The 20,124-nt window shown below is 39.8% G+C and overlaps 2 protein-coding genes across 3 annotated transcripts; both read right to left on the bottom strand.

Moving 5' to 3' along the window:
• Positions 1–1,873: 1,873 nt before the first annotated feature.
• On the bottom strand, positions 1,874–5,580 carry golga7ba (golgin A7 family, member Ba; the record flags this gene model as incomplete). The annotated part of the gene is made up of 5 exons (XM_079264795.1): positions 5,554–5,580; positions 4,314–4,439; positions 2,253–2,405; positions 2,055–2,156; positions 1,874–1,957 (listed from the first exon to the last, which is right to left on the bottom strand). Exons 1-5 carry the CDS (start codon positions 5,563–5,565, stop codon positions 1,874–1,876), a joined length of 477 nt encoding a protein of 158 aa, XP_079120921.1. The 5' UTR covers positions 5,566–5,580.
• A 1,602-nt stretch (positions 5,581–7,182) lies between these two features.
• Positions 7,183–19,360, bottom strand: zfyve27 (zinc finger, FYVE domain containing 27). Of its 2 annotated transcripts, XM_079265134.1 has the most exons (14): positions 19,094–19,360; positions 17,233–17,470; positions 17,040–17,110; positions 16,752–16,938; positions 14,021–14,116; positions 13,728–13,840; positions 13,517–13,635; positions 13,041–13,112; positions 11,081–11,101; positions 10,869–10,889; positions 8,703–8,844; positions 8,546–8,592; positions 8,357–8,438; positions 7,183–8,226 (listed from the first exon to the last, which is right to left on the bottom strand). In XM_079265134.1, the coding sequence occupies exons 2-14, from the start codon at positions 17,466–17,468 to the stop codon at positions 8,156–8,158; spliced, it is 1,278 nt and encodes a 425-aa protein (XP_079121260.1). In that variant the 5' UTR covers positions 17,469–17,470; positions 19,094–19,360; the 3' UTR covers positions 7,183–8,155. The 2 variants fall into 2 exon arrangements, with proteins under 2 accessions (XP_079121260.1, XP_079121261.1); XM_079265135.1 differs by lacking the exons at positions 10,869–10,889; positions 11,081–11,101.
• Between the last annotated feature and the right edge of the window lie 764 nt (positions 19,361–20,124).

Raw genomic sequence — 20,124 nt, 5'->3', positions numbered from 1 at the left:
TGTTCATTGTTGTCCAGTTCTAATCCAGACAAACAGATAGCATCAATTACAGGATGTTCTTAATTTAACATTATTATGGTGGTGAAAGGATGCAGTTGTAGCATAGCAGTGTGTATTCCTGTTTTCTTACATGTACAGTGTGTAAGAGTTGCCAACACCTGGTAGTAAACCCAAGCATAGAAATGACTTCAAACGCCATGCACAGTAGTACGTAGACAGTGGCCATCAGGGGCCAAAATTCTTCCAGATATTAACAGGTTTTCATCTGCAAGTGGATCCGGTTTCCTGAGGTGCAGTGATAACTGCACAACAGGTAACTATTTCAAAACTGTGTAGTGTTACGTGCGTCTCTTAAGGTGTCACTTATCCCAAATGGCACTCTGACGCCTGTCAGACAAAGCCAGTACTCCAGTGTTAAATGCCCTACTGGGAAATATTACTAAACGGAAGCATGTACAACGTTGTGTCAGTTTAACCTCTTTTGACTACGATGCAGCCCCTAAATACTAATGTTACAAACTAAACCACAGAGTACTACCAGGAACCAGAGAGAACATGATTTAAGAGTACTTTAATCCCTGTCACATTACATTCAGTAAGTTATCTTTGTTTGTTTAAATTGCTGATATGGACTGATGTGTCTGCAATAAAGATGAAATAAATAAAATAAATAATCTGACAATTAAAATCAGGGCAGCTTTTTCACTGCGTTTCATCACCCAGCTTCAACTTTAGAACTTTTTCTACTACTGCAAGTCAAACAAGTAGAATCCCCTTTTTCATGTAATTTAATTAGCTGAATAATTAAAGTGGAGATGAAACTGTTTATTTGACACTTGTTGTACAGTACATACCTCATTCCAATATGTATCAAACAAGCAGTACGAAAATTTGTTCTTGCACAAAAATTTCACTAAAATAAACATCACATTCACATTTGCAAGCCAGTTTTTGGCAGTTACTGATCTTTGGAAGTTAATCCATGAATCAAGGAAAGGTTGGCGTATGTCAAACACTACAGTCACAATTCAGGAAGACTTTTGACCCATCGTTTTTCTTCTTAGTGCTGCATTTAATGCACAGCGAGTCTTTGCATAATCACAATTTAGGAAACGTTGGTCTCGATTAGTGAAACCCAAGAGGTTAGTATTTAGATATGTGCAGGTATCTGCGTGTCTAACAAATAAAATACAGGCTTTATGTGAGAAAGATGGAAGATTTGCTACATTTTTAGCATGAATGGGTCTGATAACATTCATCTGCTACTGACAGTGAAATTTACAGCAGAGGTAAAAGAGTGCGAGGTGACCTAATACCGTCCATCTGGACATTTTTCAGGTTAACTGATGTGTGGTCCTCACTCTTAATATATCAACATTCTCCAAGAGCCAGCATGATCAATAACACGATCATTTTCCAGTGTGAAATGTACAGTGCTAATGTCTCCTGGTTGGTCAGGACTCTGCTGTGATCTGGACCATGTGGTGCAGCTACGTTAGTTGAGGTATGAGAGTTGGTCAAGCCCCTTCGGTTCTAGCACCTCCTTTTCCATCACATCAGAGAGAAAAGGAAATGAAAAGAACAGTATGAGTATTTCTCGCTGCACGTAGAAACTTCTGCTGTATATGATGGCCTGTTCATGTCATGGCAACAAACTACTAAAGTGCATGTTGGAAGCATCTACAGTAAAAACTTGTGATGAAAGGTCAGACACAAAAAAAAGAAAAGAAAAAAAAAAAAGAAAAGGAAAACAACGATTAGAAGCTTGTGGATCCTTTGTGTGAGCATCGTGTCTGGGTAGATGAGCTGTTGGAAAATGAGTTTTATTGTCCGAAGTTCTTCTCCAAGGGGGCTCAATAAATAAAATATGAGGTCATCGAGCAGTGCTGCCGGACACGGAGCTGCTGCCTGAGCTGGACCCACTGGAACCCCTGTCTTCATAGATGGATATCTCAATCTGAAAACTACGGTTAAGGACCAGTTTTTTCTTATTGAGTGCAAGTGAAGGGCACAAAAAAATCATAAAAGCAAATGTATAAGACGACTGAGGATACAACACGCATTCCCCTCTCTATGGGGTCCGTGATGAGCAGACCCCGTGGAGCGTAGATCTTCTCATTCTGTTCCTGAATGTACTTGGCGATCTTTTTCAGCACCTGATGCAACGAAAGAACAAGTAAAATCAGAAAGTACATGGGAAATTTGTGTTCTGGATCTCCTAAATGCATGGAGCTGAAGATGAGGAGTCTGACCTTCTCGTAACGCGTCTCCATGCAGAGGAAGATAAGATATGCTGTTGCACAGGCCAGGCAGCCCTCCAGGTAAGACTGTCCTCCGATCTTTTCTGCCTCTGCATAGTAGTTATTCAGCGTCTTCACGGTGTCCTCAAACAGTGTTCGCTCAATCTGGAGACACAGAGGGACACAAAATCCCCACAAAAAAAGTCAATGAAAATACGCATAGGCAAGTAATATTAAAGTGTACTAGTGATAGTACAGTTCTTATAAACATAACTTACATTAATAGCATTAATATGATAAACACTGTTTTTCTCATTGTCAAATCTGGCTGAACTGAGCTGCTCACGTCCAAACACACCCTAAGCTTCACACACATCATTTGAACTGTATTTGCACTGAACACCTTTATGTTTGGATTAGCTGTTTGCTCCAATCATTTATTTAAATCGTGCATTTAAATGTTAACCAGGACATTTTTTAAACAGCTTTTGTGGCATTTGGATAAAAATATGTGGAGACATCAGTTAAAGGTTTTTTTTTTTACATTGTGGAAAATATTAAACACCAAATTTTGATTTGCCAAAAGTTGTTAATAGGCACGAATCAAAGGCTGTCCTGGAAATATCTTTAGCTCAAAAGGATTTTTATAAAGTTTGTAACGTGAAACTGCACAATATTACCAAAAGCACTGGGACATCTGCCTTAAAGATTAAAAATGACCCCATTCTTAATCTGTTGGTTTAACAAGCAGTTAGCCCACCATCTGTAGCTATAACTACAACTCTTCTGCGAAGGCTTTCCGCAAAGTTTAAGAGTGTATTTATGGGAATGTAAAAAGGTACAATACTGAAGTTTCATGAGAAGGCCTGGCTCACAGTTTCTTCTCTACTTCACCCCTAAAGGTGTTCTATCAGGTTCAGTACAGGCAGGGCCGGATTAAAAGTGCATAGGCCCCTGGGCCCAGAGTGTTCCAGGGGCCCCCTTTCCCATCGCAACATTGTAAAAATTGTGAATTATACACTATGAAACAACATTTCGAACATCTCTCAGCCTGTGGTACAAATAGCAACACACTAGACACTGTTGTGCAACTATCTAGCTTTTATTTACATTTTATTCCATGTCCAAATTGCTGGTGTATGCCCTACATGGGGGTGGGTCACACGTGAGCCCCAGGTGGGTGTGGGACCCTGGGCCCGTGCCCATAATGCCCACTGGATAATCCGGCCTTGAGTACAGGCCACTCAATGCCATCCACATCAAGCTTGCCTATCCATATCTTTATGGACCTTGCATGATTTGATGGGGTGTTCCAATTATTTTCACAACATATTTTAAGTGTATATTTGATGTTATGAACCAATTAAATGAACCATCATCACAAAGTGAATCAACTAGTTCATACTGTAAACTGCGAAAATCAAAGTTTGTTCCATCTGTTTTCAGATAATAGTCTTCGCTTTGTAATAGCCATCGAGGTGGGAAGTGTCAGCTGTTTTTGCAGTGAACATTTCCACAACGCCAGCTGTTTATTTGGAGCAATCTTCTCTGATTCACATTCATATCTAAAAGTTGTACTAGTAAAAGATCTGGGTATGGAGGCAGAAAAAAGAAAGTGAGGGAACAAACAAATTCCTGATATTTACAGTTATGTTGTTACTGTTAATGTTTGCCTTCTGAGGGTGCTCCTGATGATTCTCTGCTTGGATTTTTTTTACAGATGCTGCATGATATTTTCTGCTAAGTTTCTTTACAGGCATAGCAGCTGGTTGTCTGTTTGATCTCTTTTGGTTGCTAATGCTTATTCTCTCTTCTCATTTTCCACCTACCCTTGTTCATTCTGTTAGATCCAGCAATAACACGTAATTCAGCAATAAAAAAAAAAACAACAAATACATGCAAGTGTCAAGGGAAACCTTATATCCACAATGCTTCATTCCTATTAGATCAACCTTTAGCTCCCCCTTGGAAAAGCACATTTTTGCCACAACACAAACCATCACTTTGCTCACTATGATGCTGGACAGGACAAGTTATAAGCCAACATAAAAGACTGCAGCATGTTGAGCTTACCCTGCTTTCAAGCTCAGAAGGAAACTTTGTCTGAAACTTGCACGCCGTCCCTTCACTGTAGTCCCTCTGGATGAACACTTTGTTGGCCAGAGATGCACTGTGCCTCAGCTCCTGTAGGTTGTGAAACTAAAGAGGACAAAACACACACATAACACAACAAAACCTCTTTAACGAGTCACCAGAGAGACTTCCATCCCTCTGTGAACCTCTCTGGGCTCCTGTTAACTTGTAATGTGTACACACAGCAGCTGATTCAGAGGTGTAGGATGATGAGTACCAGCAGACAGAAGGTGATCAATCACACTTTGGCTCCATGTCTGCCATCATTTCTGCCTTGTTGACTGCTGGAGCCAAGCCCAGTGCTGGACATTTTCATCTTGTCCACACACACACACACACACACACAGATTATTTCCCCTCTTTCCTCCTGGTCTTACAGGGAGGGATAGCTTGCAGGAATGGACAAACATTTTGCTGCAGCTCACAACAGATCGATGAAGGGAAACATGATGAGGCAGACTGACAGAAGCCACACACACATTGTAAACTACAGCCATGTGCTGCGGCTCTTCCTGATCACACCAACATGTGCTTTAATCAAATCATTCTCGAGTATCAATACGTATAAAATCAGCTGTGAAAGAGGCCGGTGAGGCAGTGTGTGTGTGGGGGGGGGGGGGGGGGGGGGGGGGGGGGGTCTGCGTGGCGTGGCTTCTATCCATGGTGCTGAACTGGTGTCTGCGTAGCATCAGTGGTTATTTGGTGGCCTGTCAGCGGATTAACATTCAACAGACAAAAACAGATCTGCTTTCACCAAAACAGCTTAACGTAGCGCCGTGGGGAGGGGAGGGGAGTGGGCTCGCGCTGATTTGCTGTTTCTGTGAAATTTCTGTTTCCACGATGCGCAGATGACTTTCAAAGTCCTGCATTTACTGATTCATTTCCTCTCTTTTCCTTTTCCGTTCAGACTGACAAACACGACCAACCCTGTTGACATTGTAGGGATAATGTAGGACAGTCCGTCCATGTGCATGAAAGAAGCACACGGAACCTGTGTGGCACGAGCTCGATGCCCTCATTGACCGCGTTTTACTGCACGCGCGCCGGGTTATTGTATTGTTGATGTTTTTATTTTTATTTCTTTATTTTTTTATGTCTTGACATATAATAACGCCGTTTATTTATGCTGAATGAAGCCTGAGAGATAAATCTTAAACGTATTTAGGAGTGTTGGGCTTACCTCTGTCGCCATGTTGCCATCCGTGGCCGTGGGGAAGAGACGCTTCCTGCGCTGAAATCGCTTTAGTGGGACAAGATGAAGGGGGGCGGGGCTAATGGCTGCACGGCTTGTTTTACAGGTTGAGTGAGTTTGGATTCATTCATTCATTCACTTTAGCAACCATTAAATCAGCATGGTAAAACCATATGGGTAGAACACGCGTGGTTATCGTGGTGCAGCGGGGCCAGTCAATTTACAGTTATACGAAAAAGGGGGAGATTTTCATATCTGGCAACATTGTTATTTTTGTTTTGTGTGTTTTTTTTTTTTAAGACCTGCTTTGTGGTAAATAAAAATCTTTCTGATTTATTATTCTTCAGCAACAATGCAATGCAATGCAATGACAAATATGTGAATAAATAAAGTCAACATTGAGGGGAGGAGCAGCCCAGTGGTTACACAGGTAAGTTTGGGTCTGGAAGATGAAGGTTGAAGATGTGAACAACTTCAGGGCCTTAGGTGCAGTAAATTTGAATGTAAATATAAATTTGATGTGAATACTGACTGTGATTTTTAAAAAAAAACAGGGCAACAGAATTTATTTAAGGACTTTTATTGCAGATTATTCTTTCATTTCTTGATCTTACTGGCTCCGTTAAAGACAGGAACAGCATGAATGACATTGTAAGTTCAAAGTTAACTGGAGTTAGACAGAGATTTGAGTTCACACTGTGAGTGTTGTGTAAAAAAAAAAAAAAAAGCAGGCAAAAATTGTTATCAGGCAACCCAATCAGATCATGCCTGAGGGGTTTTAGATGTTTTCAGTCACTGCTACAGTTCTTAGAGAAATTATTTGTTTCACTCAAAAGTCTTTTCATCAATAACCATCAGGATACTCCCTTCTGACAGAGGTCTTTTAAACAAGTTTTAACCTGGACTTTTATCCACCATTTTGATCATTACAATCATTTCAGTGATGGCAGCACAAAGACACCTTCAATGATGGGTTTGATCTCCATTATTAAAAATTACTTTGTTAGATGAAGGGTTGTTATTATTAGCAGCCCTCAAAGTTATCTCAGCTGATATCCATCAATGGTCAGCACTTTTCTTTTTAGATGTCTTTCATATCCGTGCTAATTAAAATTTATTAGTTTTAATCGTACAGATTTGAAAAATACTTTTTCTAGCTACAAGCCGACCTAGAAGTCTGTCCCTCCTGTCATTGTGTTTGCTGCCAGACACTGGGATTTCTATCTATAGCATCTTCCGATGGGGATGTAGGGTCAGAAGGCGTGAAATTAGACTCGTCACTGGAAGAAATACAGAAGGACCTCTGTGGTGGTTTTTAGTTGCTTTTAAAATTCAAACAGCTTGAAAAGAAAATACTTACCTCTGCACTTTGAGTTCAAACTTCACAGTTTATTTCAACAGTGGAGCACTTTTAACTTTTAAAATATAGGGCTAAAATACAGAGATGATCACTTTCTAAAGTTTTAAATTAAATATATTATATACAGAACAATTTGAACAAATTACAGTAACAGTGTGAGATTATATATATATATATATATATATATATATATATATATATATATATATATATATGTATGAGATATGGTTACCATAAAAGCAAAGGAAACGGTTACAATCATCTGTGTCTGAATCATAATTAAAACTTCGCCACCAGGATCCACTTCCAGCGTTTCAATGCCTCCGAATCGCTTCATCAAGTCAGCAAGTGATTTCAGCTGATTTCTCAGTCCATTAAAACAACATTAATCCAGTCGGCTTTTTGCTGCCACTGATCTCCAATAAAATATTCACCACATAGGAAAACATAACAAATACAAAAAATTAATCTGATTATTACAGAATTTTTCTTCAAGTGTCTGTTCCACCCTCTATCGGTGCATCTATGCCAGAAACAGAATCTTTAAAAATGTGCTTTTTAATTTTTTACGCATTGAACATTTAAAAAAAAAAAAAAAAAAAGCAGTTATTAAAAACGGTCTTTGTGAGCAAACGTACGGCTGTTTACGACACTGCCGACAGCTGAAAGTCAAGGTGCATCAGGACAGTAAGCTTGTGCAAACATGTGTTACTAGTATGGCTGACCAAAGACGGCTGCAAAACCTAAATCCACTTTCAGTTGGTGTAAACCTCCGTCTATATATTCAGCAACCGCCTAAAAGTACATCAACTGTTGAGGGGCGTTTAATGTGTTCCACAGAGAATTCCTCTGTATGGTTCATCTGCTGCAGGAGGCCTCTGCCCAACACCACCAGCTCAGTTTTGGCCTCTACTGTGCAGGATTTGTTCTTCTCTCCGCTCCGAAAAGGAGGAGAAAGTAGGTCCTTTCGACTGTTAAGTCAGAAATGTCACCAATTCATGAGGTCCTGTCAATTGCTGACGGTTCAAGCAGGAAATATCTAACACACCACAGCAGAAATCCCGTAAGCAACAAGAAAGGCTAAGCAGAGAAGCAGCTGGTAAAGGCAAGGGCTTCCTGGAGCTCCACGTGGGTGATATCTTGACAGATGCACATGCGTTTACTTGAAAACCGAGACTTGGAGACATGGGTTTCAGTGAAGGGCTCTGGACATGAGACCAACATGCCATCTCACTGTAACTTCATGAGGGAGGAATTGCAGACAGCGCACACAAACACGGTCTCTCTCTGCGCCTCCGGAGCTGAGAGGGAAACAATAACATGTAGATATTACCACAACTCCAGGAACAGACAAGCAATATGAAGAGATGAATGATTATATGATGTTATATCATGATGATGATGCTCTACTTAAAATATTTATCTTCTCACCTGTTGCTCCCATAGAAGACCTCAGCACCTTGAAGGAGCAGCATCGGGAGCAGAAGCTGTTGCCACAGTTACTGCAGTTCCTCTACAATACAAAGAAATGGGATTTTAAAGCCGGTTTTAATGAATAAAAAAGCCAAACTTACATTTGACTGCAAATTGATGGCTAAACGAAATGATTTTGCTTCTCACCCGCTTCTTCAGAACCGAGAAGACGGCGTTGCAGCTGGAACAGTTGCCTTTGGACACAAAGCGAGCCGAACACAGAAAGATGAAGAAATGTTGCAGTTTGTTTTGTCACTGTGCAATAAGAGGGCTGAAAAAGAGGAATAGGTCACAGCAGACTCACCTGTAGCAGTTGTGGGGTAGCGCTTGCGCAGTCTCTCCGTCAGTTTGGAAACTTTGCTGCGGATCGGTTCGTTGCGGCTCAGAAGACCGTTTTCAGAGTTGCAGTCATACTCTGGAGCTCCAATAGGCCCATCGTCATCCTCCTTAGAGACAGGAAGAGGAAAGACAAAAGAAATTACTGTTATATACCATTTAAGAGCTCTTTAAAAGGTCAATGGAGCTGGAAACCCAGAAAGGAAACACATTTAAACCCTCTTATCAGTGCTGGACTGGGTGGTATTGAGCCAAATTACTTAAGAAGGTGACAACAAGTACTCAGAGGAGCATGCATGCATGCAATCAGCCAAAGGCCATAAACCATATTAATAAAATAAAAAAGTACTTTGCACCAGTTTGCTTGCAGAACGATCAACATCCTTTTTCATAACATTTGTTTGCAACTCTTTTAAAACAAACTGATGACAAATGGGGATTGGTGAAGGTTTAAATGAACTCTCTGGAATCCAGGATCGTCACAGGATAGTACAACCTATCACCTCAAAGGCACATCTCTAACTGCATGACACAACACTAACACGGTGCACATGAATCAGAGGGAAAAGGACGGGAGATGCGATTCAAAGTTTTGTTTGTTTTTCAGAATAAAAACTTCATACATTTGTAACCCACAGCGCCTAAAGGAAGCATAATGTCAGGCATTTAGAGAGACGTGTAGATTTATCTTGCAAAAATCAGTTATTTACATACGAAGCTTCAGCTAAGCGAAGATACATTAAAGCTACAGGAGGGGCGCCCATCATCCAGCCTAGCTACACTCACATGAAAAAGGAAGCTCATTCTCCTCCAGGGTCTTACATCAAGAGGAGGATGCTGCTGCCAATCAGATGCATTTGATCACCTGATCATTATCAGACATGTTGGCACTGTGCTGGGCTGCACCTTTCAGGTGTTTGTTAACACAATGCCAAACAGGAGAGACATCAGCAAAGAAAGCATTGACGTCTATTGCCAATCTTCCCCAGATTTGCATCCCATATTTAACAGGCTTCAATTTGCAAGCTGAATGTACATGATGGTACAACTAGAAACACCCTGAATAGGTACGGCTTGTCTAAGAGGGTTGCCAGTTTCTTCTCTCTAATAAAAATGTTGATTGTGTTAGCAAGAAGATCAACACGTCCACTGGTATAAAAATGAGGATTAGTCCTTTTGTTACAATAAAATGTCTTCTCAATTTGTATTACAGTCTTGTGTATCTTCATCTCATGTACTGCAACTTGGTATGGGGTTCTAATGCTCTTCATCCTCATAAGTATCATCCTCATAAGTATCTTACCCGTCAAGGCCCATTCTCTCTCTGATTTAGGGGTACATTTTGGAATAAATTTTCTCGTTTGCCATGCAATTGTTCATTACTGAGAAATTTGAACTCTTTTCTAAAGTCATTTAATTAAGAAAAAATGAAAGTAAAAAAGAAGAAAATTTATCGTTTATTTTGCTGCTTTAAATTTGCCTTCTGACGGATGACTTTCAGTATGTAAAGCTTGCTATACAGCTGTGTAAATTAAAGACTGTAAATAAGGAGTATTAGTATTAGGAGTAGTATTTAAATAAGCCTTGGGTTTCCTTCTGCTCCTTCTCAAACAAGGTATAATGTTACACAAAAGTGCATCCTTGTTTCGTACTGTATATGTGCTTGAGATAAAGAAGAAAAAGAAAAACAGAATGGGCCATAAAAGCATCCAATCCTAATTTTTGTTTTTTGTTAAGCTTCACTGTATCTAATGTTTTTGTTTGGTATTGTTACCATGTTTTAATTGTTTTTGGTGAAGACTTTAGATCAGCAAGTTTGGCTTTTTGCCTCTTCCTGCTCTGTATGTTCAATACTTAGTTTTTTGTGTACATGTAGAGTTACTTTTGTCCAAATAAACAAATAAAAATGTTCTACTATGCGCATGCTCTAAGAAAAAAAAATGAAGAAAAAGAACAGTCCTCTAGTATAAATATCTCATAACATGCATTCAATCAAAACACACTACCACTGAAAATCCTTCATATGAATGTTTTACTAAAAAGGGCTAGAGGGAATAAAAGCTGACTTCACTAATGTGAAATTGATGGACGAATGGATGGATTGATGACTGATGGATGAAGAGAATCTACTTACCAATAAGACCAAAGGTGTTTCCTTGTCAGGAAACAGAATATAACATGAGAATAATATTACACGCAAAGATCAACACTCAGAATGGTAACCAATGGAAAACTTCATAACTACATGTCACACAGCAGAGAAATGAACCATACGAAAACTTACAACACATCAAGTGTGTGTGAGTTGTATGGTGCAAGTTTGCTGCCTCGGCTTAGAAAACTCACCTGCAGAGAAACTGTATTTTCCTGAGTTAAGACGAAAGCAGGGGGGAAAAAAGGAAGCATGTCATCCTCCAACAACAACGTTTAAATATAGCAGAAGTATAGTAAATACAGATTTAAGTGGAAAAGTTCACAATCTACCAGGATATATTTCTGTTTTTACCATTTATTTGAGATTAGAGTGAAACAACAGTAGAAAACATGACTTTGGGAAATTACAGCTGCTAAGCTGTAAAATCCGAGAAGCAGAAAATTCTCAGCTCATGTTTCGTGTGCAGTGGCAGAAAGTCTCTGGTGCTCCCCCTGTACAAAGACATTTCTGCATGGGTCTGCAGATCACAAACGTTTCTCTTATATGAACCAGGGTGGATGCAATAAAAAGAGTTCCACATGGACTCGGTTGCATCACATATTTGGCTTCTCTGGTTGCATGTTGAGTTTTTCTAATTAGATTCTGAGGCATTTTAGCCTTTGCCTGCTGATTGCACCTGTTGACAATTAACTGAGAGCTTCCATTAATTCATTTGTTTGGTAAAGGATTACACGTTCAGGAGAGAAAAAAGAAGTGAAAAATGTGACAGAGAAGTGGTCAAATTCTTGTGTTGCATTCAGGGGCGCAGCCTGGAATATTGTTTCCATTTTTGTTTCCAATCAACTATTTAGTATCCAGTGAAACATTTACAATGTATTGGGGTTTTTTTTTTTCATCCTGTTTATTATTTAATAAAAAATAACGTTTTTCCGTTTTAATTAGAAAATGTTTAATTTTATATTTGTGAATGATAAAAAGAAAGATATTCCCACAGACTCTCTGTAATGATGCTAAAAGCATGTCCCTGAACACAAAGATGCTCGCCTTCATCACTGGGACAAGGAGGGACACTGGGACAGGGAGAGATACAGGGACAGGAAGGGACTCTAGGACAGGGAGAGGACACTGGGATAATGACAGATACTGGAACTGGAACTGGAAGGGGGGTGGTGCTGAGCTGGCTCATCTGTGTTTATGTGATACAGAGACGAGGTGAATTAGTTTAACAGAAATATAAGGCTCAACATTTACTAGGACTGATTAAATGTTGGTTAACTCTCTAAGGTCTGTGGGGTTTTCCTCTCGCCTCGTCTGGTTGTGTATTGTGGCTTAAACCTTCGGCCTCTAAATTAGGTAAAGACACATGATGGTCTTATTACAAAAACTGGAGACTTCGGAGTTCGTTATTTAAAACAAATAAATAAATAAATAAAATGCAACACTTATTTTCTGTTTCAGAAATACCCGGTGTGACACGTAGTCAAGTTTTTCAGTCCTGCATTTATAAAATGATCTTTCCGGTCCAAAACCTGCCGCTACACACGCTACATATGCACATGGGGGCTGAATTCATTTTGCCTAATCATGTGGTTGCCAACAAAGTGAATGTGGCAACAACAAATCATGATCACAGATTACACACACTGCACTGGTGCATTTAATGAGCTGCCCTGCAGTTACAGGGAACACTTGTGATCCAGCCCAACCCAACCTGCAGGAAACATGCGGGACCTGAGGGTCGCAGGTCGGCATGTTTCTGGCACTCCTCTCTCTTTTCTTTTTGTCCTTTAAAAAAAAAAAAACATCTCCTTTCTTGCTAGGTTGCATTACAGGAGAATATAAACAAACTGCTGCTGATGAAACTGATGCGCCCCGACGGGACAGGACCAAAACATTTCATGCACTTTCACGAGGTGTTCGGTTAACATTAATATTCATTTTTTGTTGATCAGTTTACTGCTGAAAAAATATAGGTCTTTTATTTTACTGCTACGCTTTCTTATGATCTTTGAAAAATATGTACCTTATATTTAATGAAAGTTTAATAATGTTTCAATTTTCCATTTCTCTGTGGACACCTATCAAGTCGTGGGCCCTTGGAATCCTCCTAACACCCCCCCACACACACACGGCGCCCCTGGTAGCATTTACCTCAATTGCATCCTTAAATTCATCATCTGGTTCAGCTTCCTCAGCTTCCTCTATGCTGCCAGGAGAGAGGTCCTGGTATCAAACACATATAAATCATACATGAATGGTTGGTTGTAAGCCAAACAACTTGTGAAGCCCCGTTGGTCCCAGAACCATCCTCCTGGACAGGATTCATGTAATAAACTGACATGACAGAGAACATAAAAACCATCTACGTATGCTTTGCAACAGTGAAGCTTTTAGTTTACTGACTCATAAAGCCAGACTAATCTGAACCCCTCATCCGCCCCTTTGATGGAGAATAAAGTCCCAACGAAATATGGTGTGATGGATGAGAGGAAGTAGTCCATGTGTGGATTTACACTGCAGTAAATACGTGGAGTTCGGTTGACGGGATGAGCCGAGTAAGAAGCTTACAACTGTGGTTGGTTTGAATGTAAATCTCAACAACTGAATATATGCATTTTATAACTCACATCCAGACTGGTTGGTGTGGGGGTCCTGTCCTGCAAGTTGCTCTGTTCTTGTTCTTCGCACATCCCCTCTGACGACTGGCTCTGACCCATTTTGAACAGCTTTCTAAGGTCTGTTAAAACTGAAACACATGAACAGGGCGGTGCTTTACAAACTCTGTTTTACCTTTAAGGAATTCTGGGAATTACTTTTAAAAAAAATCATCAGACATACCTCTGCAGAAGTCTTTATTCCACAGGAAGATGGCGCTGTTGAACCCAGCGAGCACCCAGCCCACAGGTGCAACATATAGCAGACACACCACTATCAGCATCCCCCCATAGAACCTGGACGTGGGCAACATAAAGAATGTTTTATTAAAACAGTGGAAGCAATCCGCCATGACTTCCCACGACAATACCGTTTATATTTAAACATTTGGAGCTTTAATTATTCAGTCTGAACATTTCCATTAATACAGCAGAAGTCCATCAATACTTAAAACAAAAAGAAAACTCTGTTCGAACCTTGATGATTTGGTGTGATTATCCCAGTACAGGACCTTATAAACAGCTTCTGCTGACTGACAAGAGGAGGACAGCATGTCGTCCAGGTGCTTCAACCTGCAGTGACAGAAAACACACACACACACAACCACAATCACTGAGTAAAATGTAAGATGCATTTCAGGAGCAAACAGAGTACAAATGTCAGCCATGCCCACACGCTGGACTCTGTGAAAATGCTTGGTAAAGAAGTAAGGCTTGGTACCTAAAGTTAAGTGTTTAACCAGGTCTGCATGTAAGTGGACATTGCGTGGCCACTGTGTGAGAGATCCAGCAGCATTAAAACCTGGTTTGAATGAACTCCAAATCAGATCAGATGACTCAGGCCGCTGTCGGTAGATGTGTTCCTGTAACGGTCCAAATGGTAATCTGCCCTCGGCCACATTTAAGGACCACCTTAAGGACCCGTTCTGTCGCTCCTGTGAGTCCAGAAAGTTTAAGAGCTAGGCAACGCTAACTTCTGCTCATGGAGACTGATGGTGCAGCACCGCTGACTCATTTGTTGATTCAATCCCAGAAACCAAAATCAGGAGGAGACACTCTGAATTCTGTCAGGCACAAATATGGACAAACGACTTGACTGATCAGCAACTGACTGTCATTTCAGTAATAAGGAGAAAAGGGATGCATACTATAAAATCAATTTTCCTCTGGCATTAATAAAGTATTTTTCATTTCATTCTTTTATTGTTATAAAAACCACAAAATTTTATTATACTGCAATGTTGATGCAATTATACTTTTTAATTTAATTTATTTGCAGGATTAATGTCTTTGTTTAGCATTTCTCTCTCACCTGAACCGCAGCCAAACTGTTACATCGTCATAATAATCTTCTTGCTCATACTTTTTCATTTAAAGCTTGTCTTTTTAAAGAAAGTGTCAGGCAATTGATGAATTCTGTAAAATATCAATTATTCTTAAAAGAATATCTTTTATGTTAACACACGCACAGAAGCCTACCCTCAGTAGCACCAGTCATCTGTGTAGACTCGGCAGAAGTTGAAAAATAAATAAATACATTCAAGAGGAAGACATCATATTATTCCACAGAGGGTTTTTTTTTAAACTTGTCTTATCCAGCATTGAAGTAAACAGAATGATGGTCTGGTTGTTGTGTTGTGCTGAGCAAATTTCCTTTTTCAAGAGGAGATTTATACATCTAAAGATCCTCTTGATAATCTAAGTTTTTTTTATTTTATTTGTTTGTTTATTTTGCGTGAATGTTTATTTTACCAAGTTCACATGGTACTGCTGGACCTGACCGGAGAAGAAGACAGAACAAGGATAGAATGAGAACAGAAAGGAAAAGGAAAATAATCAGAAGACAAAGAGAAGAGAGAAACAAACAACATAGGAAACACTGCAATCCAGGCACAGATTCTACACCATCTGCTACGCCTGCACAGAAACGTAAAGGGCATCTCAGGCGACCCTGCAGGGCGCCGGCTGTCCAGCGCAGACAGGTAGTATGCCACAGGGCCCCAGGGGTCCAAGGCGAGGCTTGCTGATTGTCCCTCGATCAAGCTGACTGTGCGTTTAATGTTGTCGCCTTGTGATTCTGGAAATCTCTCCCACTGAATCTCAGTTCAGCTTAAAACCGACTTATTTATTTACACAGTCCTATTTATGATACTTATTGGTTTTTATTTTCATCAAGTTTTATTTAACTTACTTAGTTCTAAATATTGTTTACAATGATTCTTTATTCATGGTATGATTAGGTTTTATTGCTTTGAAGCACTTTGTGACATTTGCTCTAAAAAAAAAAGTGTGATATTCAGTAAATAAATGTCCCTACTTTTACTAACTTTATCTGCTTTTCCTGTATGGAATGTGCTGCAGGTATTGACAGATTCCTCACGTTTCCTCGTAAAATCCTTGCTGCGTGTGTGAGCTCCAGCAGCACCAGTTGTTTAACAGAACAACACTTTGCATTGTTAAAGTCTCACAACATTATCATGAGTGAGGTCTCTGCATGTGTGCTGGCTAACAGAGCAATAATTAAAACAGCAGCAAGCAACTGGAAAAAGCCAAAACTCTGCAGTCTGACCAGTCGTACAACTTCATTCACCCAATCAGTGATTCTGCAAAACGGGATACGCCGTTGCAGTCCAGCTAAGAAAAGGATAATTAAGCCACATTTTTATCGATACAGGTTTCCAACTAAGTTTTCCATTTGATAATGAAATATTTTTTGTATATAAAAATATAAATATTTTTGTATATAAAAATATAAATATAAACCTATAACCTAGTGGGTATTGCAGTAAAGCAGCAGGACCTAACAGCTAAGAGATGGTGAAGGCAATGTGAAAATTTTTGCTATCAAATTTGCTGAGGGTAAATGCTAGTAATGGTAGTAATGGTGGAATGGTGGCAACTCAGAAAGGAGTGATATTGATGAGGAATGTCTTTGAATAAAAAGATTTTCATTTGCAGAAAATCTTACATAAATGCAGAAACACAAAGTCAAAAGTACACATGCTGGGAAACGCTCATTAACCGCACACAGCAAATTATGGCTGAGACAGAAAGTCCATTAAGATAATAACTGATCAAAGTGGTTCTGAAAGGCACCGATATATATTTTTGACCTCTTGATGAATTATCAATCAATCGAGACAAATAATCAAATAAACAATAAACATAAAAATAATCACAAGCTGCAATCCTGCAGCTTTCATCTTACAGGTCTTTGACTTCCAGCATGGCTTCCTGTTTGGTTAGATGGACTGTCTGCAGGTCTCGGCGGTGCACAGCATGATAGCGCCTCCACTGGAGCTCAGCTTCAGAAGCTCCGCCCCCACACCTGTCCTGCAGGTAACCCAGGGCAGCAGGCGCTGACACTGCCAGCACACTCACTGTGAACCAGCCAACTGATACCAGAGAGGCAAACAGAACAACAGAACAATAAATTATTCATGTATTTCAGAACATGACAGCCAGATCAATGTGCATGTCTAACGGCTACTCCTACCTTGAGTAACTGTGCAAAAGAAGATATTAAGGAATACACAGACAAGCAGAGAACACAGTGGCATCTTCCATCTGAGGAATTAAAAGAAAACACGAATACTTCAATATAAACATGGCTATTTGTTATTACTGTTAGTAGTTAAAAGCAAATATAGCATGAAATGGTCACAAAAGTTGCAAATGGCGATACAGACCCGAGCAGGTAGCGAACAAGCTCCAGTGCATCTACAGCTGGTTCTAGAAACAGAGCCATCTTCTTGTAGGACACCACCATGTTGTAGAGGTCAAAGTTTGGTGCACAGCGAGGGCTCCCCAACTCGGAGGCATCTGGAGACCCCGAGGTCTCTTTAGAAAATGAGTGGACCAGCTCCCCCCGTTCCCCTGAACCTTGCGAGGGGTCTTGAAAGGCTCCGGTACTTTGCATCATCATGCCTACATAGAATTAAGGGAAGAAAGCATGCAGGATTCAAAAGCTGAAACAACTTTGGACCGGCAAATGTCACACACATGTACTCAGATGATGCAAACTGGACCATTTACTTCAGCTACGAGATCAGAACCTAAAACCTTTACCTGAAGAGTGTTAGTCATTATGTACAATGCTGTGCATGAAGTCTGAAGCCACATCATTTCTTTCAAAACAACATGGTAAACATGGAATCAGTGCAATGGACTCTTTAAACACAGCAAAAATAAACAGAACTACAGTATAGAAAGTTAAAAAAAATTAACGATTTTGAACTATTTTAAGTGGCTAAAAAGTTCTAGTTCCCCAGTCTTTTTGAATGACTTTCCTAAGGGACGTTGGCAGCCTTTAGGTCCATTCTCCATGAATGAACAACCCTGCTTCAATATTGTTGAGGTCTGTGCTCTGGGCAGAATTCATCACTCCATTAAAACGCACTAACACTTATTGCCGGTCCCATTCTTGTGTCAGGTGACTCCGGCTTCCTCCCAGAGTATAAAGACATGCATGTTAGATTAATTAGACTGAACTAGCAGAATAGAAAATAATTACATAAATAATTGCCCAATATGTACAAACTTGAGTTGTATCTAGAATTAGGTGTACGTGTTTGAATGATTTGTAGGTCAGTGTAAAGTTACTTTAATAAAAATAAAACAAGCAAAACACATTCTTTCATTATTGATTAGTTGCAAAGACTGGAAAAGGTGAAAATGTACTGAAGAACAAAGTTCAGAGAGCCTGAAGAACTACTGCTCAAAGTATTTTTAAGACACTGAGGGAAAAAAAAAGCCTGAATTTTTTCTCAGTGAAGTTAAACTACAGCACAGCACTGTACTGTATGTTGCAATGAACTTTCCTCAAAAGAATCATGTGAGAAGAAGTACAGGCGAGACTATATAATCACATCAGTGGCTAATAAAAGCCTTAAAGACCTTAAACGTCAAGCACCCCAAGTCTTGTTTTATTTGAATATGTTACATAAAACAAATATATCATGGATATTAAGGTTTCTGCCCTGTGTATAAATGCACTTTTTTAGCATGACAATCAAACTTAACTGGATGCCATTTTCAATTAGGAAAATAAAATCTGTCCAACTACAAGCTAAATGAGCTCAGATTCATATTCAGATTGTTTATTTGCCATTTTTACATGATTGTATATGGGAATTTCTGCACAAACACAAAATTTAAATTTTAGGTTAAAACGACACATTAAAACAAGTTAGTTATATCAGCAAAAACGCTGTCAAATTAGACTCCTGCTTGAAGAGGGTTAATTTCAAACCATTAGATACTTTCTCACTATTGTAGCCCGTCTACTCTGTTTTCACATGCAAGCACTTCTAATTTAGGGTAATCCTCTCCATCCCTGAGTCCTGACATTTCTGCTAAATACTAAATTTAATGGACCGTGAACAGTCCCAGAAAGAGCACTCAGCATAAACAGCGTTTCTGTGGCCTGAGAGACGTCAACCAGGGAAAAATGAACTCAGACAGCAGAGCTCTGTACATCCTGTACAACAACAACACCGCCTTGCTACAGTTAGCTTTAATTTTCTGTCTGCCGTGAAGGAGACAACTTACCGAGCCAAGCGAGTCCGACAACAGCAAACTTATGCAGCAGAGGAGGAGAAGAGCAGAGTAGCTCAGGCGAAACTAGCGAGTCCCACCGACATCGTCAGCCTGGAGGAAGGAAGAGCCTCCAAATTCAACAAGCTCGGCCAACATGACCACAGCCTGCCATCCTGCGCGTGCAGCGAGCTGTCCGAGCAGGGGGGTGAATCAAACCGTATGCGGAGAAACCCCACGGAGGTTGACCGACTGTTTTGTTTGTGGATCCAGCTATTTTCATTAATACCGTTTTGTTCAGTGAACGTCGTTTCCGTGTCTAATCCAGGCCAAACAATTGAGTTCAGAAAAGGCTAGGCTGGCCATACCAATCGATCACAGAGTGCAATGATTGACGGCATAGATAGATAGATAGATAGATAGATCACAGTCTAAACAATCTTCTTAAAGTTTCTGTCAATAAATGTGATAAACCTCCAGTTGTGAGTGATATTAAATGCAAATCCTTTAAAATCTCTGGAATAGCGTCTCAGAAATGGACATTTTGCAATCAGTTAATACAACTCAAATGGGCATCTGACTCAGAGCATGAGGGCACAAATAATTCTGGGAAAACAAAATCTACAGACACCAAATGAAAAATGATGTTGACTATTCTATTTTATTCTACAGTAATTTACATATGAAAATGGGATTTTGTAATTGAGTCCCACCCCCTTGTTTCTGTAAGTTGAGTCTTTACAGGTAAAGGAATATCTGACGTTACTAATTAAAAAAGTATTAAAAACTGTGCAGTCTATTCCTTGGTTATGATTGGATAAGCGTAGTCTGGGAAAACCTATAACATTGTTTTATTAACACACATCACAAATATGAACAAACAGATGCAAAGCCTAAAAAAGAAATCAATTGGGAAGATAAAAACAAATCCAGTGATGAAAATAAAAGAAGTATGATTGGTGAAATGGGTGACTGTACTTTAGGAAGTGGCCATCAGTTAGCACACAGTAGCTACTCAAGCTCAAAAGCTTTGATGTACTTTGTTG

The sequence above is a fragment of the Telmatherina bonti genome (genome assembly GCF_933228915.1).
Source record: "Telmatherina bonti genome assembly, chromosome: 3".
Classification (NCBI taxonomy): Eukaryota; Metazoa; Chordata; class Actinopteri; order Atheriniformes; family Telmatherinidae; genus Telmatherina; species Telmatherina bonti.
This window is presented reverse-complemented; position numbering and strand designations above follow the sequence as displayed.

What these genes read in the sequence shown, in the direction of transcription:
- zfyve27 (XM_079265134.1), bottom strand. Translation starts at nt 17,468, where the DNA reads ATGATGATGCAAAGTACCGGAGCCTTTCAAGACCCCTCGCAAGGTTCA. An exon ending in AATCACACCAAATCATCAAG is followed by an intron (nt 13,841 to 14,020) that starts GTTCGAACAGAG and finishes GCCCACGTCCAG; the next exon opens with GTTCTATGGGGGGATGCTGA. An exon ending in GAATAAAGACTTCTGCAGAG is followed by an intron (nt 13,636 to 13,727) that starts GTATGTCTGATG and finishes CATGTGTTTCAG; the next exon opens with TTTTAACAGACCTTAGAAAG.